General features: G+C 40.4%; 3 protein-coding genes across 3 annotated transcripts; 1 reads left to right on the forward strand and 2 right to left on the reverse strand.

Annotated features, from left to right (window-relative positions):
• Positions 1-5,873: 5,873 nt before the first annotated feature.
• Positions 5,874-6,815, forward strand: LOC105985692 (olfactory receptor 1D2). The gene has a single exon (XM_013016324.1). It carries the CDS (start codon positions 5,874-5,876, stop codon positions 6,813-6,815), a length of 942 nt encoding a protein of 313 aa, XP_012871778.1.
• A 3,475-nt stretch (positions 6,816-10,290) lies between these two features.
• Positions 10,291-11,238, reverse strand: LOC105985693 (olfactory receptor 3A2). Its single transcript, XM_013016326.1, has one exon. It carries the CDS (start codon positions 11,236-11,238, stop codon positions 10,291-10,293), a length of 948 nt encoding a protein of 315 aa, XP_012871780.1.
• A 9,206-nt stretch (positions 11,239-20,444) lies between these two features.
• On the reverse strand, positions 20,445-21,392 carry LOC105985775 (olfactory receptor 3A1). The gene has a single exon (XM_013016429.1). It carries the CDS (start codon positions 21,390-21,392, stop codon positions 20,445-20,447), a length of 948 nt encoding a protein of 315 aa, XP_012871883.1.
• Between the last annotated feature and the right edge of the window lie 6,209 nt (positions 21,393-27,601).

The following is a 27,601-nucleotide window of genomic DNA, read 5'->3' on the forward strand; positions in this document are numbered from 1 at the left end:
GCCCTCTAGAAATGCTGCTATCTGGACAGGGTGTATTTTAAAGCATGTGGAGATGGGTGGTTTGAATCTAAAGCCTTTCAAGCTCGGACATGGTGGTGCTAGGAGTTTGGGTTGAAAGCATGTGGGCTGAGAGACTGATGGTTTGGGAGATCCAAGCTCATCCCAATCACAGAAACAGGGAAATGGGGGGAAGAGGGAGAAGACCTGGAGGAGACTAGGTGAGGGAAGGAGAGAGAATCTGGTATACTCCTGGTAAACAGGGCTCATCTCTCAAGGCCCCAGCTCATAGATAGTAACATTAGTGAAATTATTCCTGTCCTTCTGAAGATACCATCGTGGGATTACTTCCCTGAGGCCTCTCCCAAGCTGATAAATAAGGCCTGGCACAGTTCTGGCTCAGCCCCTTTCTTTCGGAAAGGAGACTCAGGAATCAGCTTTCAAGTCCCTTAACCTTGCTGGGGAGCCCACAATCTGAGTACCAAGCCTCTGTTTTTCCATCTTTGCCTTAAACTGCTGAGTCCCTGATCTGGGCCTTCTCTGTGAGTCTGTGAACCTGCATTGGATGGAGAAGGAAGGTGGGCACAGCAGAAGCAGGGGATTCTGAGAGCTGCAGAGACATCGGTAAGGTCTGGATGTCCAGGGACTATGCTCTTTGTCTCTCTTTCTTTTCTTACAATTCTCATCTCTATCATTTCTCTCATAGACATACACACCATGAAAAACCTTATGACCTTACTTAATGTTCAAGGTAATACGATGATCCTTCCAATCATTTTAACATTCATTTTCAAAGTGCTCTTACATGTCCTGTTGCTTGTGAGTCTCCAGCCTGTAAAAAAGACAAACCTCACAGGTTTTCTCTCTTATATAGGGTTACCTTAAAAAAAGAAGAAGCCTGATAGCAGTGCAAAATGGGGGCTGTTTGGGGTGGGCACAGGCTGCAGGGGTGGGTGAAAGGAACACACGATAGAGAAGGTGCAATCAGATGGAAGCATTTCATTTATATTTATGAAAATAGAATAATGAAACCTGTCAGTATGATTTTAAAAATTGGGAGCGTGGGAATGAGAAAGAGTCATGGAGTAAATTTGATCCAAGAAATAGCATAAAGAACCCCCTGTGTGCAATTAATAGCGGCTAATAAAAAAATCAAAAAGTAAAAAGCTCCATGGAACACCGTAAGGCATTCCAGGGGGAGTGTGTCCTCCCCTGAAGGTCCCATAATCAGGCAGCATCGGAAGAGGTACAAATCTCAGTTTGATTCTTTTTTATGAGTGTATATTATTTGTTTTTATTTAACTTTTTTATTATCTTGAAATAGTTGTACAAAGAAGTTCCCATTCTGCAAAACAGTATGAGTACAACGTATCTGACAACATTGTCACCCATCTCTCTTAACCCATCCCTTCTCTGAGTGTATATTATTTGTGCAAAAAGGTTCACTGTGCTATTACCACACGTGTGTACAAGGTGCCCCAATCAAATTTACTCCTTCTACGAAGCCCAGTTTTCTGACCTTTAGCTCACAGTACTTTTCTGTACCATCCCCCCATTTTTCTCTATTCTCTGTTGATCCCACAGCTGAGGGGTGTGTGTCTCCAGAGTTTTCTGACCATGCAGATCTTCAGATGCACCGATTCTTACAAACTCTTAGCATAGAATCTGAAGCTCTGGGTGCTTGGATTTTGAGAAGACAGCTGGTAACTATATCATAAGGAAGAGGGCTTGAACATCCTATTTTATTGGTTTTGTTTTATTATTTATTTATTTAAGTGTTTTGCTCAATACTAGTGCTCTACCGCTTGAGCCACAGCTTCATTTCGAGCATGTTGCTGGTTAATTGGAGATAGAATCTCATGGCTTTGTCTGTGCAGGCTGACTTCAAACCAGGACCCTCAGATCTCAGCAACCTGAGTGGCTAAGATTACAGGTGTGAGCCACCAGTACTTGTCATTTTTTTTTAAAAGACCATTGTAAGTGATTCTGGTGCATGCCAAAGTATGTAGGGTGCATGCCTTGTCTTTCAGGGCAGAAAGCAGAAGTGCTAGTTCCTCTGGGCATCTATTCCCTGCTCTCTGCTGCCCTCCTGTTTTCTTCCATCTTCTCATCAGGAAACAGTCCCAGATGATCCTGAACTTTGGGCACCAGACTGGGTGGGCAGTGGGCTTGGCAGGCAGAAGAGGGGAGCTCCATTGTTTACTAGTTGAACAACTTCAGGAAATTCATTGAGTTTTGAAGCCTCAAGTCCTCATCGATGGTCTAACAGGACCAAATTGTGTTGTTGTGTGCACTGAGAATTACATTTCTGCAGAGGCTGGCCTGGCAGCGATGTTTGAGTGCAAGCTGTGGTGGGTCTTTCCAAGCGGGCCATGCAGGGGCAGAGTGAAGAAAACCCATGTGGTATTCAGAGACAGCGATGCTAAGGATTCAGAGAATGGATTTTGGACATTCTAGAAACATACAAAAAGCATTGCTGGGGTAGGCAGTGCAGACCTGCCCACTGACAGGCTGTCCTGGAGGAAATGGATTTCTGCTACAAAAGGGAAGAGAGTGAGAGATATTCTCTTTGTCCCTCTCTCTCCCCATGAAACACAAAGCACTTTGATCTCCTGCTCTCTTCTTCACAGTCACATAAGCGCAGACTCTATGCTATTGTGTGTGTGTGTGTGTGTGTGTGTGTGTGTGTGTGTGTGTGTGTCCTGGAGTTTGAATTCAGAGACTGGGTGCTGCACTTAGTGTTTTCACTCAAGGCTAGTGCTCCTCTTCTAACTTAGATTGCTGATTATTTGGAAATAAAAGTCTCATGGACTTTTCCTGCTCAGGCTGGCTTTGAACCATAATCCTCATATCTCAACCTCCTGAGTAGCTAGGATTTATAGGTGTATGCTAGTGGCACCCAGTTCTAGTGTGTAATTTTTAATGTTGCAATTGCTAGGAACTGCTTCCATATACAAATGGTAAGTATTATTATTGATAGTTTCAGAGTATTCTATTACCTTAATGGATTATGTAATTTTCAAACAACCACTCTAGGTATAAATGATTACTATAAAACCTGCTTACTTAGCCATCACCACAAACTAAATTTGGAATATTTTATTAACTCCAAAAAGAAACCCTTTCCCCATTAATGGTCATTCCCCATTTTATGCCACATATACAGAAAGCCTAGCTCCCAGCAGCCACAGTATGCCTTCTCAATCTATGAATGTGTTTAGTTTCAGATCGCTAAAGTCAAATGTTTACCTTACTTCTTAGTTTTATTATTATGAAGGCTGTGATAATCATTGAGTAGTACACTTTTACATATATAGTATATATTCTACAGTATACATCATTATACACTATATATACTATATACTCTATAGAATATGACATATATACACCATAGAGTATATATAGAGAGTATATACTATAAAGATACACTATATAGATATATAGAGAGTATAGTATATAGAGCATAGATATGTGTGTATTATATAGGCCATAAATATTATATACTATTCATATATATTATATAGATATTATACTATAGTATACCATACTATAGAATACTATACTATAGTATCTATGCTATCTACATAGCATATAATATATATACTATATACTGTATATAGTACATACTATATATGTTATCTACTATAGTCTGCATGATATACACTATGATAAATAGTGTATAGAGATTTACAAAGTCTACACATATATCTATCTCTCTATATATATCTATATATAGTGTGTGTGTGTGTGTGTGCGTGCGTGTGTTCTGATATTTGAGCTTTAAATTCAAGGCCTCTTTTTCTTGCTTTGCTATTTTCTGCTTCCTGATCAAGCCTGGTCCTCTACCACCTGAACCATACTCCACTTCCAGCTTTCTGTCCATCAACCAGAGATAAGAATCTCTTAGATTTGTCTGTCTGGGCTGACTTTAAACTGCAGATCCTCAGATCACAGCCTCCTGAGTAGCTGAGATTATAAGCATAAAACGCTGGTACCTGGCCTTTTGAGATGTGGCTTTGCTGTGGCCGTTTGGCTTTTAACTCATGATTCTCCTACCTCAGCCACCAGAGGCTGAGATTACTGCATAAACCACTACACTATTTGTTCATACTCTCGAGATAAATTTCTAGTACTAGAAAATACTCAATCAAAATAAGCCTGCTTCTCCCCAATTTTAGCTTGTTTTCAAAGTCATGAGATGGCATTAAGATTATATTTTTCTACGGAAAAATGCTGAGTAATTAATGTTGGAGAAGATATTTGTGACAGTATACTATTGTGTATGTATATGTTGATTTTTAAAGCATATTTCTAGGATTTTTTCAGGATATATAGAGAGAGATAGATATATGTGTAAACTTTGTAAATCTCTATACACTATTTATCATAGTGTATATCATGCAGACTATAGTAGATAACATATATAGTATGTACTATATACAGTATATAGTATATATATTATATGCTATGTAGATAGCATAGATACTATAGTATAGTATTCTATAGTATGGTATACTATAGTATAATATCTATATAATATATATGAATAGTATATAATATTTATGGCCTATATAATACACACATATCTATGCTCTATATACTATACTCTCTATATATCTATATAGTGTATCTTTATAGTATATACTCTCTATATATACTCTATGGTATATATATGTCATATTCTATAGAGTATATAGTATATATAGTGTATAATGATGTATACTGTAGAATATATACTATATATCCTGTACATATTAGATATATAATACAGTATATATGTGTATATATATATGTATATATATGTCAGCCATGGGGCTTGAACTCTGGCCTGGAAGCTGTCCCTCAGTTCTTGAGCTCAAGGCTAGCACTCTACCACTTGAGCCACAGCACCATTTCCAGCTTTTTATGTTTATGTTGTACTTGAGGAATCAAACCCAGGGCCTCATGCATGTGAGGCAAGCACTCTACCACTTAGCCAGCCACCTTCCCAGCCCCATTTTACATATATATATATATATATATATATATATGCACATGGAAGTATTTATTGTGAGCTTACTGCATGCTATCTCTTAGTACTGAACATTTTAATCACAATTTTATTACTGTCACAACCTTTTTGTACTTGAATGAACTAAATCTCAAAAAAGTCAAGGAACTAGTCCAGATTCTCTACTAGCCAAAACAATTTGCTCAAATTTGTTTTCTGATATTTTGACAGCATAGTCAATCACTACATTGTAGGATCTCCTGGGAGCAATGTTAGCTTTGTGTTGATTCATTTTCATGTTTGCTTGTTTTTGAGACAGAGTCTTGCTCTGTAGCCCAAGATGGTTTCGAATTTTCCTTAGCCTCCCAAGTGCTGGGGTTCTAGGTATATACCACTGTGCTGCTCTACTCATTCAGTGATTGGCTAGTAAAGTAATGACTTCTTATTTTTAGGGACACTTCAGTTGATTGTCTTAAGTCTCCCAGAGAGATCATAATATCAACAAATAATGATAACATTTTCCTTTCCAGTAACTTTTCTTCTTCCCCCTTTTCCTGATTGTACAATCGCCATTTATTTAATGCATATATCCATTTCTCCCATTTAAAAGCCAATTCTGTACCCAAACATGACATACACAGCACACTAATCTTTCAACACACCAAGATAATTGTAAGATGATATGATTTTTAAATACATTATTGCAAGAACATTGTCTATGCTAGAAGTTGCTGGAATAATTAAGTTGCTTAAAGGTTTTGCATGTTGTGCTTTGTGGTTTACTTTTAAAAATTACAAAATTTAGTGTAAGGTGGTATTAACCTATTTCCAAGTTGATTTTTGCTTTCCATCAACCTTAGTGCTTATGCTGCAGAAGTGTCGGGGAATGGATGGAGGCAACCAGAGTGGGGAATCTGGGTTCCTCCTGCTGGGGATTTCAGAGATTCCTGAGCAGCAGTCTGTCCTCTTTTGGGCGTTCCTGTCCATGTACCTGGTCACAGTGGTGGGGAATGTGCTCATCATCCTGGCCATCACCTCCGACTCACGCCTGTATACTCCCATGTACTTTTTCCTGGCCAACCTCTCCTTCACAGACCTCTTCTTCGTCACCAACACCATCCCCAAGATGCTGGTGAACCTTCAGTCGCAGAACAAAGCCATCTCCTACGCCGGGTGTCTGACGCAGCTCTACTTACTGGTCTCCCTGGTGGCCCTGGACAACCTCATCCTGGCAGTGATGGCCTATGACCGCTACATGGCCATCTGCTGCCCCCTCCACTACACCACAGCCATGAGCCCTAAGCTCTGTGTCTCTCTCCTCGCCCTGTGCTGGGTCCTGTCTGTCCTCTATGGCCTCATCCACACCCTCCTCATGACCAGGGTGATCTTCTGTGGATCGCGGAAAATCCACTACATCTTCTGTGAGATGTACGTCCTGTTGAGGCTTGCATGTTCCAACACCCAGGTCAACCACCTGGCGCTGATTGTCACAGGCTGCTTCATCTTCCTCACTCCCCTAGGGTTCATGATCCTGTCCTATGTCTGGATCATCAGAGCCATCCTCAGAATCCCATCAGCCACTGGGAAGTATAAAGCCTTCTCTACCTGTGCCTCCCATTTGGCTGTGGTCTCTCTCTTCTATGGGACACTAGGGATGGTGTATCTGCAGCCCCTCCACACCTACTCCATGAAGGATTCGGTAGCCACGGTGATGTATGCTGTGGTGACTCCCATGATGAACCCTTTCATCTACAGCCTGAGGAACAAGGATATGCATGGGGCACTGGGAAGACTTCTCTTAGGGAAAGCCTTTAAGAGGCTGCCATAATGGCAGTGTTGGGCATTAGCGTGAAATCCACTATTCAGAAGACCCACATGAGACTTATTAGAACATAGATACCCAGCTGCAAATCAGTTTACTGACTTGCAAACAAAATAAAAAACAACAGATAAACCAGACCTATGTGTAACTCAGTGTTCCCCTTGCTCCCAGAAACTTGTCAGTGAATAAGATCATGCTAACCCCATCAGTCTGACCCATAGTAACTGTGACACTATTCATCAGAATTGGCTAGTCAAACATGGTTCAGTCAAAAATAGCTTCTTAATATTTTTATTAAATAAGTAATATGAAGTTTATAAAAAGTGTTGGAATACAAATAGTCCCAAAATATCATTTGTGTTTCTTCTGTCCAAAGATAATGATCATTTACATTTTTTTTTCTTGTCAGTCGTGGGCCTGAACTCTGGGCCTGGGCACTGTCCCTCAGCTCTTCAGCTCAAGGCTAACACTCTACCACTTGAGCCACAGTGCCACTTCCGGCTTTTTTTTTGCTTATGTGGTGCTGAGGAATGGAACCCAGGGCCTCATGCATGCAAGGCAAGCGCTCTGCCACTGAGCTACCTTCCCAGTCCCTGCTTTGTCTTTAAATTTTAGACTGTAGTCTAAAATTTTTTCCTAGAATGAATTCAAATTGTCTTGAAACTTGCTTTTTATTTAACAAGAATAGCATTTTCCTATGATAGTAACTATTTAGCTACATTATCACTTAATGCCTGCACAGTATTTCAATGTCCAATTTAATGTGTATATATGCATATATATCATAATTCTTTAAGCATAGTTCCTATTTTCCCATATTTAGTTGCTTTCCATTTTTCCCATTGTTTGAGTCAATGACAATAAACTCTGTGGTACTGTTCACTTATGTATTATTTCCTTAAGGGAAATTGGTGAAGTGTGTTTCATTCTCTGGGTCTTTCATAGTATTTCCTCAATTGACCTCTACAAAGTTTGAAACAATTCATAGTTTCTCCAAGAGGAAGCAGGAGCCTTTCGACTTCTCCTCTGTGTTTATTAACTTGCATTGGATTCTCATGAAAAGCAGAGGAAGCTCCAGAAACATCAAGTTTAGAGGAAGCTTCAGAAATGTTGAGTTCTGTCTAGAGAGTTCAATAATCTTGTGCTTCTTTGGAAGTACTGTGCTTGAACTTTGGGCTAAAAAGGGGATTGGTATATCCAAAAAGATTGAGCAGCAAATGCTCCAGGTTCTGACTTGCAACCAGCTGTTTGGGTACCTTTGAGAATCAAAGTCCTTGTCAATCATCCCATCCACAAGGAAGGCATTGGTGCGGGATCAGTGGAGGCCAGGCCTTGACCACCAGTTGGGTTATTGCAGTAGAAATTTGGCTCCTTGCCTGGAATATAATGGCATCCCACGGGAGCTAAGGCTGATTGATCCACAAGGACCCGCTTCCTTCATGATCACCCAAAAGGCAGGAATTCCAGAAGATAGATTCCTGTTCTGGACCAAAAAAAGGTGGAAAGATTGTGGTTGTATTGCCCTCCGTATTCTTTTTTTTCTTCTCACTCCAATAAATGAGTATTTTTTCTAATTTTTATTGTTATTATAAAGGTGATGTACAGAGAAGTTACAGTTATATAAGTCAGGTTATTAGTACATTCCTTTTTGGACAATATGACCTCCTTCCCTTGCTCTCTCCCAGTTTTCCTCTCCAATCCCCACTTACAAATTATACAGTTCATTTTCAACATAGTGTCTAGTAAGTATCACTGCTGCACTTATTCACCCTTTGTCTTCCAATTGTATCCCCTGTAACCTTCTAAAGATAGATAAACAAACAAGACAAAAAGAAAAGAAAAGAAAGCAACAAGGGACAAAAACAACCTCTTAAATGAATCTTTTTAAGAAGTCCACTGTGTTAATAGAGTTTAGTCTGGCCTTCTGAGCTGAGGCAGATTGTGATAAGCGATTGCAACTACAGGACATTTAGGCTATTTCTCCACAAGCTAGTTACAACTTCTCAGAGCATCCTATGTCCTGGAGAGGTAAATCCCAAATAGATTGGAGCTTAATTGAAAGAGAATGACTAGAGTAAATACCACTAACACTCTCTGATCCCAGCTTATACTGGGGTATAAAATGGGTTCCCAGTGTGAAGCTGACATGAGGAATCAAGAGTGGGTTGAGGATTTTCCATGTTAAACTACAATTTTCCTTTCCAACTTTATTTAACTTGTCTTTGTTTTTGCATCTGAGGCTACAGCTTCAGGACTGTGCTAGTGCTTTCCCTACCTTAAGTCCATCTGGAGTAGTAACCATTTTCCCACGTCCTAACTAACACTATTTCAACACATTTCTGTCGATCCTATGCTTAACAAATTACATCCTAATCTTGTGTTCACTGCTCTAACATAGTAATGTTAAACATTTCCAGTATTGGCTAGAAATGTTCTTTTTTTGTTAATTGTATACTGCTCTAGTTGCAGTGCTGTGCATTCTGTCATTCATGGCTTAGAGCTAGGATACCTATTGTTCCCAACTCTACTTTGCATTGTGGCATTAACACCATGATCATGCTCTTATCTGGTCTTTTCTCTCCTGACAGCATGTCAGCTTTGATATGACTGATGATACCTAGGGGGTTAGAAGGGGGAACTCACACAGAACTCTAGACAGACATGAGAGCATTTTGGCTGTTTTGTTTATAAATGTGTCCTGGTCTCTGTCATTGGCTCCTATGTACCACCATGGCCTCCACTTGAGGACAGACCAACTACAAGGACAGGTTTGTTCCCACATGGAAGGACAATCAAAACCTAATGATGGGATGGTGGATCAGTGACGCTCTCAGAGGAAGATCTAAATCAGAAGGAGGAGGTATCATAAACAATTGTACAAATAGAGTAATTTTCATCATACACAACTCAGAGAGAGCCAAGGGACCATAGGAACAAAACTCCCCAGCAGAAGGAATCTTTTAGTAATATTCTTAGTTAAGTAGGCTAAGGTAAACCAAATGGCTTTTCCTAGTGGGACTTTGTTTCCCACTCATACAGATCCTAAACTTCTATTATACTCCTAAAGTTATACTCCTAAAGTTAGCATAGATCAAAGTAAGGTAGCCACTTCCCCAGTGGCATTGCTTGGTACTAATTCTCCTCATATTCTCCATATTTGTTTTCCTTTATAACATTTCACACCACAATGACACATTATATGTCATTTTGTTTATTCTGTTTTTTGTCTATTCTGTTTATTAATTCTCTAGAAGAGTGTCTGGATTACAAAGGATCAATTCAACTGATCTTAATTCAATTCAACATTTGTCAAATGACCGAATAATGTTGGGTTTCCTTGTTGGACAAACTTGTAACATTGATGTTAAGACATGATGGAATAAAGGAAATAGTAATGGACTATTTTATACTGGTTTTGGCCTCAATGGAAAATTTTTCTGTCCAGAAAAAAAAGCAGGAAAAGGAGGAATCTGGTTACCTCTCAGGTCCGTGATCGCCTTCCCACAAACACATGCCACAAAGCACCCTGCACATCAGGGTTCCTGAGGCTGTAGATAAGTGGGTTCAGCATGGGATTAATAACCGTGTTGAAAATCCCAACCCCCTTGTCTTTGTCTGAAGCCTCCTCTGAACCCAGACGCATGTAGTTGAAGATGCCCGTGCCATAGAACAGACAAACCACGGTGAGGTGGGAGCCACATGTGGAGAAGGCCTTCTTCCTGCCCTCCATCGAACGGATCCGGAGAACGGCAGCTGCCACATGAACGTAGGAGCTAATGATGAGAACCACAGGTGTACCCGCCATGATGAAACCCACACCAAAGAGCAGCAGCTCATTGAACTGGGTGCTGGAGCAGGAGAGCTGGAACAGCTGGGGAAGGTCGCAGTAGAAGTGATTGATCTTATTTGGCCCACAAAACTTGAGAGTAGTTAAGGCAATAGTATGGGTCAAGGCATTGGAGAAGGCACAAGCCCAGGACACAGCCACCAAGATCCTCTGCACTGTCTGGCTCATGCGGGTGCTGTAAGTGAGTGGCCGGCAGATGGCCAGGAATCGGTCATAGGCCATAGCTGTCAACAAGAAGCAGTCCATCCCAGCCAAAAGGTGGAAGAAGAAGAGTTGTGTGAGGCAGGCACCGTAGGAAATTGTACGCCTGTGGGACACAAGATGACTCAACATTGGAGGGACCGTGACAGTGATACACCCAATGTCCAGTGCTGATAGGTTTCCCAGGAAGAAGTACATGGGGGTGTGGAGTTTGGGCTCCAGCAAGATGGCGGCCAGGATGCTGAAGTTGCCCCCAACTGTGAGCAGGTAGGCAAAGAGGAAGAGGACAAACACCATAGATCGCAGTGTTTCTGATTCCACAAGGCCCAATAAAATGAACTCAGCAACCGTTGTGCTGTTAGTCCCAGCTTCTGGATCCATGAGTTTCTATAAGATAATGTCCTATGAAGGGATATGTAAGTCTACTCATTCATTTAGTCAATGTAAATTTCTTAAATCAGTAGGCTCAAACCCCCACAGTAATGCTTCCACCTGTCCAGTTGAGTATTGTCCCACTCTCCAGGACATGCTTTATTCTCTGACCTCTACCGTCATAATTCTTTTTCTTGCTCTTAGGTGAGATGCTCAAATATCACATCACCCCTTCCTTCCCATTGTCTCCTAGGTGAAAAGATCAGGACACTTGGAAAATTAAATTAAAAGCAGACTACCTCTTTAAAGAAAGGAAGATTAAGTTTCCTCTATTATTTTCTCTGAGGGATTTGCCCAAACCTATAATCAGATGCTGAGATAGAAAAATTATTGCTTTCAGAGATTAGAAAGCCATTAAAAACATAACATAGGTTTAATTGCTTTTGGAAATAGTGCAAGTCAGGAGGAAGTTTAGTGAAGAATGAATCATCTGAATCCATGATTATGGGTTTGGGAAGATGAGGCAGGTATATTTCTCAAGGTGAGGGATGGCTACATTGAAATTCTATAGTTCAAGGTATTTCTAGTGTTCTTGCACTGCACTTTGGATAGGAGCTTTATTAGAAGTTATTTCTTCTGTTTCTAAGGTTAGATACTTCTGTCTAAAACCAGGATGTGCTTGGAAAGCCAGATTAAATTGTCTTTTAGATTTTATATCAATCTCTGGATCAAAAATATCATTGCTTGTTAATTGTTCAAAAAGGTTACACCATGGGATCTCATTCCTACCTGTACAATCCTTATGTGTTTTCAAGTATGTTTATATTTCAGATCTAGGCAGCTCAATGACATGAATCCCAGGAAGCTGAAACATATCTTAACTGAGCACATGAGGGTTAAATTGAGCAAACAAATGGAAAGAGGAATAATCAGTGAATAGAGCCATAATATTCCCAGTCCATCTATGAAAACTGAACTAGAAAACCTGAGATGGGTAGAAGGGCAAAGACTGGCAAGGAGAATAATGAAAGATCAAGATGCATTGTATACAGTTGAATTAAAACCTTTTGTACACCTATTTGAAGAAGACACTAAAAGAAGCATTGACTCTATTCGCCAAGGAATAAATATAGTTGGGGATTCATGAAAGGTAAAATCACTTCCTTGCATAGAGTATACTGGAATTGGAGGTGGGAAGCAGGTGGAGCCTAGCAATTCTAACAGAAGGGGTAGGTGATCGGTGCTTGAGTTGAGGCAGTATCATTCAGGGACACGAGTGGATAAGGAGACCCCCACCCCCACCCCACAATCAGAGACACTGTAGTTTATGACTGATGTCAGTGCTTGGACATAAAGACCAAGGAGATCTTTTAAGCCCTTGCACCAAAACTGGAAATGAATGCACATTTTGGTATCTGGACTTCTCTGTTCTCAATTTTGATCTGAGAAGCATAGGAGGCAGGACCCCACATGCTGACTATTCAGACTTTGTCTGAAATGTGAAAGCAAGAAGACCACGTCAACAGTTCCACAGCCACCCATCAGCATTGACCAGAGAGAAGCAAAGGCCCAAGGCACACAGGAGCAACCATGAATCAAGTGCATTTAAACAAAGTTAACACTTGGCTGCACATTAGAATACGGTAGCTTAAAAAAAATCCTGATATCCAGATGCCTCCTTCCCTGGATCATTAACTCAGAGCCTCTGAATATGAGACCCAGGCATTAATATTTTTCAATCACCCACCTCATCACTGCCGCTCAAAATTCCAGAAACAGTACTTCCAACTGTCAACTCTGTCTTGCTATTCCCTGACTCTTTTTACTTTGATAGTCTTGAAGGGAGAAGAGACAATAGTTTGAAAAGTGACCTATAGAAAAGCTACACAAATTCAAGATATCTTACAAAAGTTTGCTGATCACTTCTTCTAGCTGCAATTCCTGAATCTCCTTAGACTAGGTTCACAGGCCCCATAATTGTTGGAGTTAATAGGATTATGACTGGATTATGGGAAGCCTTAAGAATAAAATATTCACACACAAGCTTTTGATCAAGAGTTCTGATTTAATTCTTGGTGCTTGAGTATAAGTGTTTCTCAGGTGGTTCAAATGTCTAGCCTGAATAGAGAAGCTCAGTTATATTTGCAATTTGGGAGGCAATCACAAAGACAAGAATTTGGATGAGATAATCTCCAAAATATTCTTAAAATTTTAAGATCTGGAAGTGGCGCTCTAGCTCAAGTGGTAGAATGCTAGCCTTGAGCTGAAGAGCTGAGGGACAGCGCCCAGGCCCAGAGTTCAAGCCCCACGACTGACAAAAAAAAAATTTAAGATCTGATGAGCTGAGGGAAAGTGGAAATTCCTTCAGATCTGATTAATATGATGATATTGGTAATTGAAGAATGCTTTTTAAATTGACAAACGAGTGGTCTAAAACAGTTCTTCACATGTTACATTGCATAGCTAACTACTCTCCACATTTCATTAGGTCCTTTTAACACAAACACTAGATAGTGACCCTAGGATTTTCCACCTCCCTGCCCATGCTGTTTGTTTGCTTATATTTTATTTATTTAGACAATACTGAAGTTTGAAATCACATCCTCAAGCTTGCAAGGAAGACAGTCTACTACTTGAACCAGTCCCCACCAAGCCCTTTTGCTCTCATTGTTTTTGAATAGGGTATCTCTTTCTACCTGGCTGGCATGGATCCTTCTTTTTTTAAACATTAAAAAAAATATCTTTAAGCTGGGCACTGGTGGCTCACGCCTCAGGAAGCTGAGATCTGAGGATCATGTCTCAAAACCAGCCCAGGCAAAGAAAGTCTGTGAGACTCTAATAAACCACTAGAAAACCAGAAGTGGCGTTGTGACTCAGGTGGTAGAGCATTCCCCTTGAGCTGAAGAGCACAGGGACAGTGCCCATGCCCAGAGTTCAAGTCCCAAGCTGACAAAAAAATTATCTTTAGGTCAATGTGACCCCTTTTAACATTCTTACCCATCCGTCTCCTACATACCCTATTCCTCACTCTTCTTAATTTTGTAAGCTATACATTGAATTCTTGATCCTTCTATTTATACTTTTCATACAGTGGTGTTAACAGGTACATCCCATTTTTTATTGGTTGAGATGGGGCCCTGGGCTGATCTCAAACTGCAATCCATCCAATCACAACCTCCTGAATAGCTAGGATGACAGGCACAAACCACTATGCCTGCCTCCATGTCATTTTTTTATGTCTACAGTGGCTTTCTCTCAACTCTACATGCCTAAATATTCCAAAACTTGACTCAGATGCTGGCTGCAGAATCAGTACTTATCTCTTCTCTGCCTCTTCCTCCTAAGCTCACACCACATGATTTCTTAGAACTTATTTCTGTTTATCTTAGAGCTGAATCTCTCCTACATCTTTGTAGGTGACTTGAGAACAGAACTCAAGTTAGATAGATTTCATTGATAGCAATAGTCATCGTAACACTTTATACATACTAGGTACTCGATGTTTCTTAAAAGACACAAGTGGGTGGTTCCAAGTTTCCCTGGAGTTCCAAAGAAAGACAGAAATCAGTATGAGCTGCAGTTTCCATGGAAGACTTTCTAGACAGGAAAGAATTAGGGTGAGACCTTTACTGATGAGAATGATAGAAGGGAAGTGTAGGACAAGGGCAGGGCATGAGATTGTTGCAGGGACTTCTTTGTATTGATGAGATAAGCAGGATATATAGAAATCCATGCTGGCATGTTCCTTTTCACATGAACAGTCCCCAAACAAGGCCTATACTATTAGGAGAGGTTTACCCTGTGGACAAATGGGTCACAGCCAAAGACAAGAACAATGAAATGGCCCCTGCCGACACTTACCCAGCTAGACACACCACTTGGATCCTGAGATGACCTCTGATCACCCTGAGTTGTCTGGAGAGCCTGACACGGTCACTTGATGACTGCCTTCAAAGCCTCATAGTGTTCATTCTGGAACTCTAACCATTGCTCCCTGCCCCCAACAATGAAAAGCTCAAAAAGACCTTCAGTAGAGGGAAGTCTTCTGGTACAGGGGGGCCTGGACAGTGATCTGGACTCAGCCAATCCCTCCCTACTCCTAAAAGGAACAGAGATCAAATTTCACTCACAAGAGTGGAAGAAAGAACAGAGAAGGAGTCAGGGCCTCTGGGACATCATCCTAGCTACTCCCTAAACCAGCTCCCTCTTTCAGATGTGTTACTGCAAAATAGATCATGTCCGCTTTGAGCTGATGGCAACCAAAGCCTCCGTTTCTGTGGGATTAAGGCCCATGATAACTTACCTGGGATAGGCACAGATGCCAATGAGAGTTCCACAGACAGCAAGTCAGGGGCTAAGTTCAGGGTTTAAGTAAGGGAAAACAAGATGATGTCTCTCCTGCCACAGTCTCTCTTCACTATAGCATCAGCCCCTGGAGGGCCTCAGAAATTAGTTGCCCCATGAGAGAAGAGGAGAGAAAGAAAGAGAGAAAAATAACTAGAAGGAAAATATCTCCAGCCCTGAATACGTATCTGGTAAGAGCATCTGATCTTTTCTGACATTTAGATTTTCTGTAACCCTAGCTTAATGGTCAGGGAGTGAAGGCACATGACACAAAACCATTGAACAGCGGGATGACTGACACATGGAAGACTTGTCTAAGTCTCCACAGCACCCCAGAAATCAGGAAATACAGTTAGGGACTCAATAGAGGCTTCTTAAGGAAAGATATTCTTTTCTAGAGCTCAACCCAGGGCTTTTGAGCCATAAGAAGCCAGTGTGCAGACTTGCCTTGAACCTGAGGAGCAGGAAGAGGCCCCAGAGGGAAGCAGGAGGTAAGGGAGGCTATCTTCCAACCGAATAAAAATGCAGAAATATGGTGCTTTTCCCTTGGGGCCTTGTCAGTGAGGGTCACTGGGACTGTAGCTTGGGGAGTCCTACAATGATTTGGAAAGAGGTGGTGGCAAAATCTCCATTGTGCTAAAAAGGCTCATGGGAAGCTGTCCATTAACATGATTATTCCAAGTCAGGCCCTTGGAAATCAAGAGTTCTAGTGAAGGCCACGGACTAATGAATAGAGAGTTGGGAAGATTGAGCTGTGTTTTGCCATCTCCCATTCCTGCAAATAATTCAACATGTTGACAAATTCTTATCTTTCCCTGAGAGAATGCTTGCTCTCCTCTCCTCAAAAGAGGTCCAGTACAACAATGAAGACATATGGACAGATAGGCTCTTCAGGTTGTTAGCAGTTTGACTTTGGGCAAGCTGTCTTGTGCCTCAATTTCTTCATCTATGAATATAACCTCTGCTGCAGAACATTGCTGGGATCACTACATAGAGTAAAATGAGTCATTAAGCTAATAGTAGAGCTTTGACAATATGCCAGCCCATGAATGAATGACCTTAATGAGTGCTTCTTATATACAGGGCAACATGCTAAGAAGTGTACAGTCTTAAAGTCTCTGCCAACATCACAAGTCTAAGAAGTAGCTTATAGTAGATGTTAGAAATTCTGCCTCACACCTGCTTGTCTTGTCTTCTTAATTTGGCCATGATGGAGGTTGCCAGTTCCCTGATAGCTCATGTTTATTGTTAGACTCTTGTTTTGGATCCTCTAAAGTCCAGAACAATGAAGGAGTTATTCCAACAGAGAAACTGTGGGGCTCAGAAGTGAAGGTGCAGTTTGACAATGTTAGCTGGGGGCAATGAATAAATTCTCCAGCCCCCTAATTCATGCATGCACTTCTAGAAAACATTCTATAAAGTTCTTGCACCATCAAGCCTTTGCTATCTGTAGCTAGGAGTATGGAAATGTGCTCTCAGGCCCGTGGGTTTTCCTCACTCAGCTTTGTACTCTTCATACATCAGTCTTTTTCTTTTCTTTGTTCACTGTTCTTGGGATGTAACACATGTAATCAGTGTTGCTTATTCCCTGGAAGCCCCTTTCCCTTTAAAATACTTCCTAGTACTCTCTCTCTTTCACACCACACACACACACACACACACACACACACACACACACACGACTTATCTCAGGCTCTGCTTTGGTAGGAATCCAAGAGAGTAATGAGAGTAGTTCTAGGGACCATGTACTCCAGATGGAATTCTGAAATATGTTCACTACAATTGGGGTAAGTAGTTAGAGTTAATCATCAACAGAATCACCATTACTAAGACTCACTCAAAACATGAAGAATTTCCACAAGTCATTATAAAAAATTATACAATATATGCATGGATCTAAGACATATTAGCCTATTAATATGTCAATTTTTATTTGGTAGTTAGAATAAATTTAATTAATATAAGACATAATTAATTAATATAAGACATAAAAAGATAAAATAAAAATAAAAATAAAAAGATAAACCACCTCAACTTATCAGAGAAAAAATGAGCCATGAACAAACAAGAAGAGATATGAATAACAAATAAGTACAAAAAATCTCTCTACACTCATAAACAAAATCATAGACGTGAACAATACAATATTTTATTAAGTTTTAATGATAAAAAGATATATTTCTAGCACCCAATGAAATGTAAGATGTGAGGTAAAAGCATTTTCATGCACTGATAACCAAGATGTGAAATGGTGTACATCATTTTTGGCAAAAAGAAAGGTAGAATACTCACCAAAGTTTAACATTGCATTTGTAAATAGTTTACCTCACACCCATACTGAACTTTTATGAACTTCACCAGTGGAAGTAATATCAGATGTATGAAAACACACATATACACTAATCTTAGTATTGTTCACAATTGCAAACACAGAAAGTAGAATGTCATGCAGCTTTAAAAATGGAGACAATAGATTGATACATTAATGTAAAGAGTTATACTATGCAATGTAAAGAGAGAAAAGTAAACTACAAAATAATATGGTGTTTAATTTGTCCAAAAAAGCTAAACAATTAACTGTTGGCATTAGTTACTTTTGGAGAAAAAAAAAGAGTTGAGAAGGCTTTGTGTATTTCAGGTCTATTGAAAGCTTCAAGTCCCAAAGAGATTTCTAATTTGGAATAAGAAACAGGAGACAGACTCCAAAGGCAATGGAATTACCCCAATTGTTAAAGCAATCTCAGGAGCAGGAGGGCATACAGAGAGCGGAAGTCAAGGTCCTAAGTTCTTCTCTGACACACTACCCCAGCTGCTGCCCCAGAGATGGTGCCAAGACAAAGTTACCCCTCAAAGTTTGACAAGAGCAGCCAGGTGATGGAAGCGCTGGAGGCTTAGGGATTTTTGTAGATAAACAAGCTGTGCTTTGCCTTCAGTGTTAAACACTGGCAGGGACAAGTGATGGGGGAAGCAGTGGAAGCAATCCTGATGTGAACAGAATGAGAATGTCTTTCTAGTTACTCAGGTGAACTGCGCCAGATGCTGTCTTCAATGGGAGAATGTTCGCTGCTATCTGTGCCTCCTGCCAAGTACATGCCCAGAAGAGATGAAGTTATTCAATGTCAGGAATGTTTGAACAAGAAGACTGATGACTTTATTGAATGGCAACTCCTTTATACAACTACTTAAGGATAATAATAATTTTTAAAAGCCCAATGAAGTGAAAATTGTGTCATGTCACTGGTTTGTCCCAACAGTTTTCTGATCCTCGAAGGAAACTTACTGTGTTGTATCCCTGAACTTTGCCTAATGTCTCAAAAAGAACGAGGAAAGATCCATCCATGCCCTGTTGTTTGACACTGTCATCAGGCATAACTCAAGAGGCAGGAAGGCCTAAACTTTGATATTTGAGATTTAACATTGGATAAACACCTGACACTCTTTTGCTCCCGGCTTTTCTCACTAGATGCACCTTCTTGGCTTTTCTAGGATGATCTCTGTTTACAGAAATAGAAAACAAACCCCTCTGTATTCTTTAGCACATTTAGAAAAACTTAAAATATTATTTTCTTCTTAAAAAAGAGGATGGAGCTACATTAATGGCTTCAAGGTTTCCAGAATTAGGAAGCTCAAATGTGACTCACTAATTTTTAATCTCTTCTCTAATCTTTTAACAGTCTTGATGCATTTTACCTAGTGTTTCCATTCTTTCTGATCTCCCACTCTAACTTTATGCCTCATTTTGTCCTCTGCAATATTTCTAGTATTTCATCTAGTTCTTGGGTTGCAGATTTATCCTACTATTTTTTCTTATTCTCCATCCTTCACTTTTATTTTTGTCATGAACTTCCAATCTTTCCCTTCCAATCTTGTTCTATTTTCTTTATTCATATCTTTTCCTTTTTAGCTTACCCCACCCTTCCAATCCTCCACCTGATGTCAAGTTTAGAGAAATTAATCAAGAACTGTCAATGACACAGTAGAACTGCCAGGAGTAGGCAGTTAGTTCTAAAAAGGATGCTGAAAGAAAGATATGTCTAAACGATGAATGGTAAGAGTGATACATCTAAATGATGAATGCTGGTAATGAGAAAGCTAGAGGAGATGATGTTTCAGGTCAGAGACACACTTTCCTGCTGACCATAGAAACTCAGTGTGGTATCACTTTACAATCTTCATTTACAGATGGATTTGTCCCAGCTACAAGGTCTGGTGACTAAGAATGAGAAATTCATATGTAAGCATCTAGGGTTTTTGAAATATTTAAATAATGTTTAGATGATACATTCTCATATCTCAAAAGATTTAAAGCAAATGGAGAAGATATGAAGGAAACTGTTTTGTATCATAAGCTATATCATAGACATGAATAGTTGATTCAACATCTGAAAACAAGTTTAAGAGCAGGACACGGCATCCTATTCTACAAAATGACTAGAAAATATATAATCAAAGATTTCTTATCTATCCCCTCGGGTTCTAATGGAATATTTGTGCTATAGCAAAGGGAAACATTACGCTTTTTTTTCAAGAGCTATGTTTTATAAACAAACCAACTATACCCAAACTTGAGGGAAAATTTGACTCCTCTGGGGGAAAATTTTCTGGGGGATACTGCTGGAAACTCAACCTACAAGGACAACACAATGACTTGAGATTGTAATTTGTCAAAGGGACTGGCCTGGTACAAACTATAAATCATTGCCTATAACTGGACAGGGCTTCTTTGGGAGGTAATAATTAGTATTCCCAATGAAGTTATCAACCTCAGAGAGATGGAAACAATCCTGGACCATTTGTCCTAGTCCTTGACTCTATAGGAATTGTCCATTCATTTAAAAAGACACATGGAAGAAAGGGCACTGGAGGCCTCCTCAAGCCGTGGATTGCTTCCTTGAGAGCACCCTCCAGAGGGCAGCCTGCACATCAGGGTTCCTGAGGCTGTAGATAAGCGGATTCAGCATGGGGTTAATGACGGTGTTAAAAATTCCCACAGCTTTATCCTTATCTGAAAGTTTGGCAGAACCTAATCTCATGTAGTTAAAGATGCCTGACCCATAGAAGATAGCCACCACAGTGAGGTGGGAGCCACAAGTGGAGAAGGCCTTCTTCCTGCCCTCCACCGACCGAATGCGGAGAACCGCAGCTACCACATGAGCATAGGAGATGAAAATGAGAGCCATCGGGGAACCTGCCATGATGAAACCCACACCAAAGAGCAGCAGCTCATTGAGCTGGGTGCTGGAGCAGGAGAGCTGGAACAGCTGGGGAAGGTCACAGTAGAAGTGATTGATCACATTGGGGCCACAGAAGTTGAGTGTGGAGATGGCCACGGTGTGGGTCAGGGCATTGGAGAAGGCACAAGCCCAGGACACCGCCACCAAGATCCTCTGCACTGTCTGGCTCATGCGGGTGCTGTAGGTGAGGGGCCGGCAGATGGCCAGGAATCGATCATAGGCCATGGCCGTCAACAAGAAGCAGTCCACCCCAACCAATTGATGGAAGAAGAAGAGTTGTGTGAGGCAGGCTCTGTAGGGAACTGAACGCTTGCGGGTCATGAGGCGAACCAACATGGAGGGAATAGTGACGCTGATGCACCCCACATCCAGCACTGACAGGTTCCCTAGGAAGAAGTACATGGGGGTGTGGAGTTTGGGTTCCACCACGACGGCTGCCAGGATGCTGAGGTTTCCTCCCGCCGTGACCATGTAAGCACAGAGGAAAAGTACAAAGATAAGTGGTTGTAGCTCTGGTGTCTCCACCAGACCCAGCAGGATGAATTCAGTAATGGTTGTTTCATTGGCCTCAGAGTGTGGTTGCATGAGTTCCTGCAAGGAAACATCCAAGGAAGCAAATAATCAGTCCTCTCCGTTAGTTTATTGTTCAAGAAGAAGAAATGGTCCTGTTTGTACATGCCTAGCCTTTTGCTGGTTTCCGTCGGTCTGAGGAAGGGGTTTTCTACTCCTGACATTATGCTTGTAAACTGTAATACTACATTTGCCCCCAATACCTTTACTTCATTCTTAGATGACCTTAGTGCTCTGGACCTCTTCCATCCTCCAGCTAAAGAGTTTATTATAAATATAATGAGAGGCAAAACTCTTGGGAAAAATAAATAAGCAAAAAGCCTACTTCTGGTTTGAGTGTAGTAGATTAAATCAGGCACCTTCTCTTCTCAGAATTCATGCCCTATAAAACCAAACAGAAGAATAAGCATATAAAATATATTTTCAAAGAAATGGGTAAATATACCAGATTGAAGGGCTTCAAAAGCAGTGGAGATCAATAGAAGAATAGCAAGAAGCAGAGAAGAAATCTTTGTCTATAGAGGGGCTATAACAGTCCGGTTATGGTGGCTCACACCTGTAATCCCAGTTACTTAGATGAATGAGATCTGAGGATCACTGTTTGAAGCTTGTCTGAGTAAGAAAGTCTGAGAGACTCTCATCTCCAATTAACCACCATAAAGCTGGGGGTAGAGCTGTGGCTCAAGTGGTAGAATGCCAGCCTTCAGCAAAAACGCTAAAGGTCAGTGCTCAGGACTTGAGTTCAAACCCCAGTCTTGACACAGTAAAAAAGAAGAAAACAGTGGAGGAAGAGAAACAAGAGGAGGAAAAGGAGGAAGAGGAAGAGGATAAAGAAGAAGAGGAGGTAGAAGAGTTCCAATACTTGAAAGAAAAAAGATAGCTAGTAAGGAACAAAAAAGCCCTCATAGCAATAATGAGAGTAAGGTCAAAGCATGGCACCACAATCTTTTGTGATCCTGAGCTGAATTCAAGAAACAGAAGAAGGGCTAGATGAAAAGCTAAATACACCAAAAAGTCGTCAGTGCAGGCTTCAGTTAGGGCAGGGGACTAATAGTAAACAATAAGGAAAAATTTATCTTCAACTTGGAATCACAAAATAAAGTCCTGCCAAACTGAAACATGTTCTTAAACCTTTTCTAAGAAAGGTAACCCACAAATGTCTACTTTAGCAATAACTCACTTCTTTTAAGATTCAAAAACAAATAAGAACAGGATCTATATAAAGATCACATAATAAAAGGGCAAGAAACAAATGATAAGAACATGAAAATAAATTGAACTGCGAAAAGACAAGGAAAACAATAAATAAAAGGCATCTTGAGAAAACTTAGGGAATTCAGATAGATAAGGAAATAATATTTTAAAATATGATAAAACAAAATGGAAAAGTAGATAAATGTTCCATAAATGTTCTAGTATAAGAATAACCAGGGGCTGGGAAGGTGGCTCAGTGGTAGAGTACTTGCCTTGCATGCATGAGGCCCTGGGTTCAATTCCTCAGCAACCACATAAGCAGAAAAAGGCAGAAGTGATGCTGTGGCTCAAGTGGTAGAGCTCTAGCCTTATGGCCCAGAGTTCATGCCCCATGACTCACACACACACACACGCACACACACACACACACACACACACACAAGAATAACCAGAATTTGACAAACATGGAAAAATATGTGTAAATGGATACAACAAAGTATGGCTAACTTTCCTAATAGCAAAAGAACTATCCCTCAATGTATAAAGACCAATAATTCAGTGGGAAAATGGACAGATGGTATTAAACAACATTTCACAGATAAAACAACATGAGAAAAAGTGAGGAGAAGGTAGGAGATAGTAATGGAGAGGGTGAACTTGTTCCAAGTAGACTGCACACATCTATGGAATTATCACAGTGAACTCCTCTTGTATTATTAGTGTATGTTAATCCTAAAATAAAATATTAAAAGAAAACTTTTTTAAAAAAAACATTATTCAGCAATTTTAGTTCTGGATATATATCCAAGAAATTGAAGTCAGTATGTCATAATAGCAAAGATGTAGGACCAACAGATGAACTGATAAGGAAAATGTACATATAAACAAGTAACATTCAGCCTGTGAAGAACAGGAAATTTTGTCCTTTATGAAAATATAGATAGCTCTATAGAACAGTATTCAAAGAGACAAAGCCATGCACAAGGAGACAAATGCTCAAGACCCCACTTACATATGGTATCTAAAAACTCAGGAGTGAGGAGTAGAATGGTAGCTGGGGTTGTAGGAGAGTAGAGGCTGATTAAATGGTAACATGTTTCAATTAAACAGGAAGAACAAAAGTATGTAGGGTGACAGATTTGTTAAATGCCTATAATATAGATATAGAAAAGTAAAAGTTATATGTTGGAGAGTATGAAAGAAAGACTAGCTCTTTAAGAAAAGAACTTAAGACAACAGCAACAAGGTAATATGCAAATGCACAAAATTATTATTCCTTAATGTTATCCATTTATATTGATAGGAAGCAATGGAAAATACAGTTGAAATCACATTTTTTAATGTGAAATGTTCGGGGTAAAATATCATGAAATTAAAGGAGGATGAAAAATTACTCAAGAAGTGGAGCTGTGGCTCAAGCAATAGAGAAACAACCTTGAGATTTTTCACGTAGGGAGAAAAATTATCCAATGTGATTTTATATTAGCATAATAGAAAGACATGGTGGTGGGGAGAAGGAAAGAGAGAGAGAGAGAAGGAAATACCGAAGTTCTGTCTGTGGTTTGAATAGTAATACATGTTTTATTTATTTTCTTCTATGTTTTTCAATTTTTCAAATTGTCTACAGTTAATATAGATGTTTAATGCTATTTAACATCATCTTCCAGGGCTGGTCACAGCATATCTACTAATTCTACATCACAATAAACTAATTGAATGAAAGAGAAACCAGAAATCTCTCCCTCAAGACTATTGAATAATTTCTATATTAACAATTTTCTCAGAGCATTCTGTGATAAACTGAGTTATTAGGAGACTTCTGGGCAAGGCACTGAACACTGTTCTAAGGGCTTTACATATGTTAGCTAGTTGAATTTTCCTAGCAACCCCTAAAATGAGTATCATTTTAAATCCCTATTCTACAGCAAGTAAAACATGAACATACAAAGCAAAAGCAGGAGATAGTGTTTGAACCTAGATGATCTAGCTCTAGAACCCCTGCTGCTATGCATATGAATGCTTCAAGTAACCAGGGCATCTCAAGTCTCATGGAGCCATGCCCTTTCTTCCGTGTTCCCTGACACACTTTGGTCTCAAAGACCAACTCTGCAATCTCTGTAGCTGTGCCCTGGTTGATCCCAGCCTCTTGCTTTGCAAGCTGTAGTAGTAGCACAAGTCCAAGTGAGTACCTGAGGTGGGTCATGGCCACCGAAGTACCTCTCCCCCCCCTTCCCCACCCCCACCCAATTCTCCCTCTTCATTTTCACCTGCGTCATCAGATTGCAATTCCTGTGACTTCTTATAACTTCATTTTTGCTTATGATGCTACTTTTCCCCTGAATAATGTCCTTCCAATGTCACACAAAGTCTTTATGAGTCTACTCAACTACTTTCTCCTCCAGAAATACTATTTGTGTCCATTTTAAAGTGACATCTGCACCTTTAACAATTCAGGTTTGCTTAATTATATTCCAACATGGCTCTTCCTTCCTAGTACAGTCATTGAGCTAATTAGCTTAGTTATTGAAGTTCAGTTTAAGGATAGAATGCATGTCTACTTCAACTTTAGTAACTGCATGCTCATTTTATCTCTGAATTCCTTTATAAATAAATGCATTGGATGATAAACAATTTCTGAAAAGGAGGGCATCATTATGCTTAATAGGAACTAGGAACTGAGCAACTTGGAAATTGAGATCATTACTTTGAAGAAACAAAACGATTTAGAGGAGGTAGAGTTATATAAAAGCTATCAGGATGACTCATTCCTTTGTGTAGATAGGGCTTGTAGTGTGTAGCCAGCCACACACCAGCAAGTAAAACATATAAAAATAATTTTTACAATCAAGAATTATTTCTTTTTTAAAGGCTTGTAATCCTAGCTACTCAGTACACTGAGATCTGGGGATTGTGGTTCAAAGCCAACTGGGGCTATACAGTCCATGAGATTCATCTCCCACTAACAACAAAAAAAGCCAAAAGTGGAGCTATGATTCAAGTGGCAGAGCACTAGCCTTGGGAAAAAAAATCGGAGATAGTTCCAAGCCCTGAGTTCAAGCTCCAGGACTGGCACAAACCAAACTAAACCAGACAAACAAAAGCAAGCAAAAGCAAGTCATGACCAGGGTGATAGTGACTGTCTTAGCTGTCAATTAACAACAAACTAAGCATATGTAAATTCTCTTAAACTCTGGATTAAACACTGTCTCCAGCACGGATGACTGGGTGCCGATGGGATCACAAGGGATTCCTCACTAATGAAGCTCACAATTGGCAAGGACTCAGCTCTTTTACTCACATGGTAGGTCATCCCCAGCAAGTGTCTTCTTTTTTATGCTTTGCTTACCATATCAGCAGATCCAAGAAGTTTGACTAACTCCGAGACAGCTAAAGTACCTTTCCTGTGACATAAGAGGGAAGGCCATGAAAGAACTCACCGTGGGATGACACAAAAGCAAGCAAGGTTTTCTTTTAAAGAGATGTGAATGGGCAAGAAGCTACACTGTCCCGCTCGGCATCACTGAAAGCAATCTGAGGCTGTACATATGTATTTATCTTTGGGAATGAGATAAAGAGAGGCTGAGCTATCTCTGTCATGGGCTTTCTCAACCTCGTGGGACTTCACAATTAGTCTCAAGAAAGGAGAAGAATCTATGGGGACTGACAGGTCAATAATAAAAACCATCATATGCACGACAGTGATGAAGCAATGGGACCTCCCATTCAGTGGGGATTTTGGACTTCTCCAATGCCTTCATCTCCATCTACCTCCTCCTCCATATTTCCCTATGAGAAGAATTACAGAAGATGCTACACAAACTCATTTTAACAGCTGAGAACATAAAGGAGCTATCACCTATCCCAAAATCATTCAGGGAACTAGGGATGAAGCCAGGACTGAACTGGGGTCCCCAGATCCAGGGTATTGCCCCTCCACCCCCCACCAGCTTATTTCAAATAGGATTTGGAAGCTAGGAAAGGCTCCTAAACCTGTGAATGAGAAGACCTGTCTTGGATCTGAAGAGTGAGGAAAGAAGACAAAGTGGAAGAGGCCTCTCACACCTTCAAATTCCAAATGACTCCTCAAGGACAAAGTACATTCCCACCCAGGGCCTTGTTAACAAGGACCAGAGGGAGCGTGTTTTGGGAGCCCCATAATGATGCTGGGAAGTGTCGGAAGCACTGTGTTCCTAGGAGAAGCCAGGAGTGGGGGTGGGGATGATCTTACCTCCTACTGTGATTTTCAGGCTGAGTTGTTAGAAGTTCAAAGTCTAGGGAGCACAGCTCAAGTAGAAGAGTACCTGCGCGTAGCAAGCACAAGGCTCTGAGTTCAAACCCAACACTACAGAGAAGAAGAAGAAGGAGGAGGAGGAAGAGGAGGAGGAGGAGGAGGAGGAAGAGGAGGAGGAGGAGGAGGAGGAAGAGGAGGAGGAGGAAGAGGTGCAAAGGCTGATAACAGAGATGATGAAAGAGAGGACAATGGAGCAGATGTATAGTATGGCTTTCAGATACTAATGCCCTCTGACAGCTCATTATCCACCTAAGCCCCCGTGATAGCCTATGTTTTGTGCAAAGCCCACTGGGCTTTGCAAGTAGAGAGAGCTGTGGTTATTCATTCATTCCAGGCTGCTGAACCTCCTAGGGCCTTATTTGTGAAATGCATGTAACAACCATTCTAAAGTTGGAAATGAAATGCAGCAATGCACCTGCCGTTCCTGTTGAGGAATCACCTGTAATGTTATTAACTTAATAATAAATGATAACATTAATCACGTGCTTGTTAATACATAACTTTATACCAGTATCTTTGGGATGACTGAAAACGAATCAACCCTCCCAACAACACTGACATAGATACCCGTGTTATTCTTATTCCCATTTGACAAATAAATAAATTGAGGTTTGAAGTGATTCAATAATTTGCCTAGGCCATTAGGCATTTGAGGAGTAAGAGGTTACACTTTGATTTATCTGATTCCAAAGTACATAATCTTAATTACAGAATGCAACTTCCTCTCCACCTCCTTCCA

The sequence above is a fragment of the Dipodomys ordii genome, unplaced genomic scaffold (genome assembly GCF_000151885.1).
Source record: "Dipodomys ordii isolate 6190 unplaced genomic scaffold, Dord_2.0 Scaffold31, whole genome shotgun sequence".
In the NCBI taxonomy this organism is placed as follows: domain Eukaryota; kingdom Metazoa; phylum Chordata; class Mammalia; order Rodentia; family Heteromyidae; genus Dipodomys; species Dipodomys ordii.

Coding starts and splice junctions, on each gene's coding strand:
- LOC105985692 (XM_013016324.1), top strand. CDS start 5,874: ATGGATGGAGGCAACCAGAGTGGGGAATCTGGGTTCCTCCTGCTGGGG.
- LOC105985693 (XM_013016326.1), bottom strand. CDS start 11,238: ATGGATCCAGAAGCTGGGACTAACAGCACAACGGTTGCTGAGTTCATT.
- LOC105985775 (XM_013016429.1), bottom strand. CDS start 21,392: ATGCAACCACACTCTGAGGCCAATGAAACAACCATTACTGAATTCATC.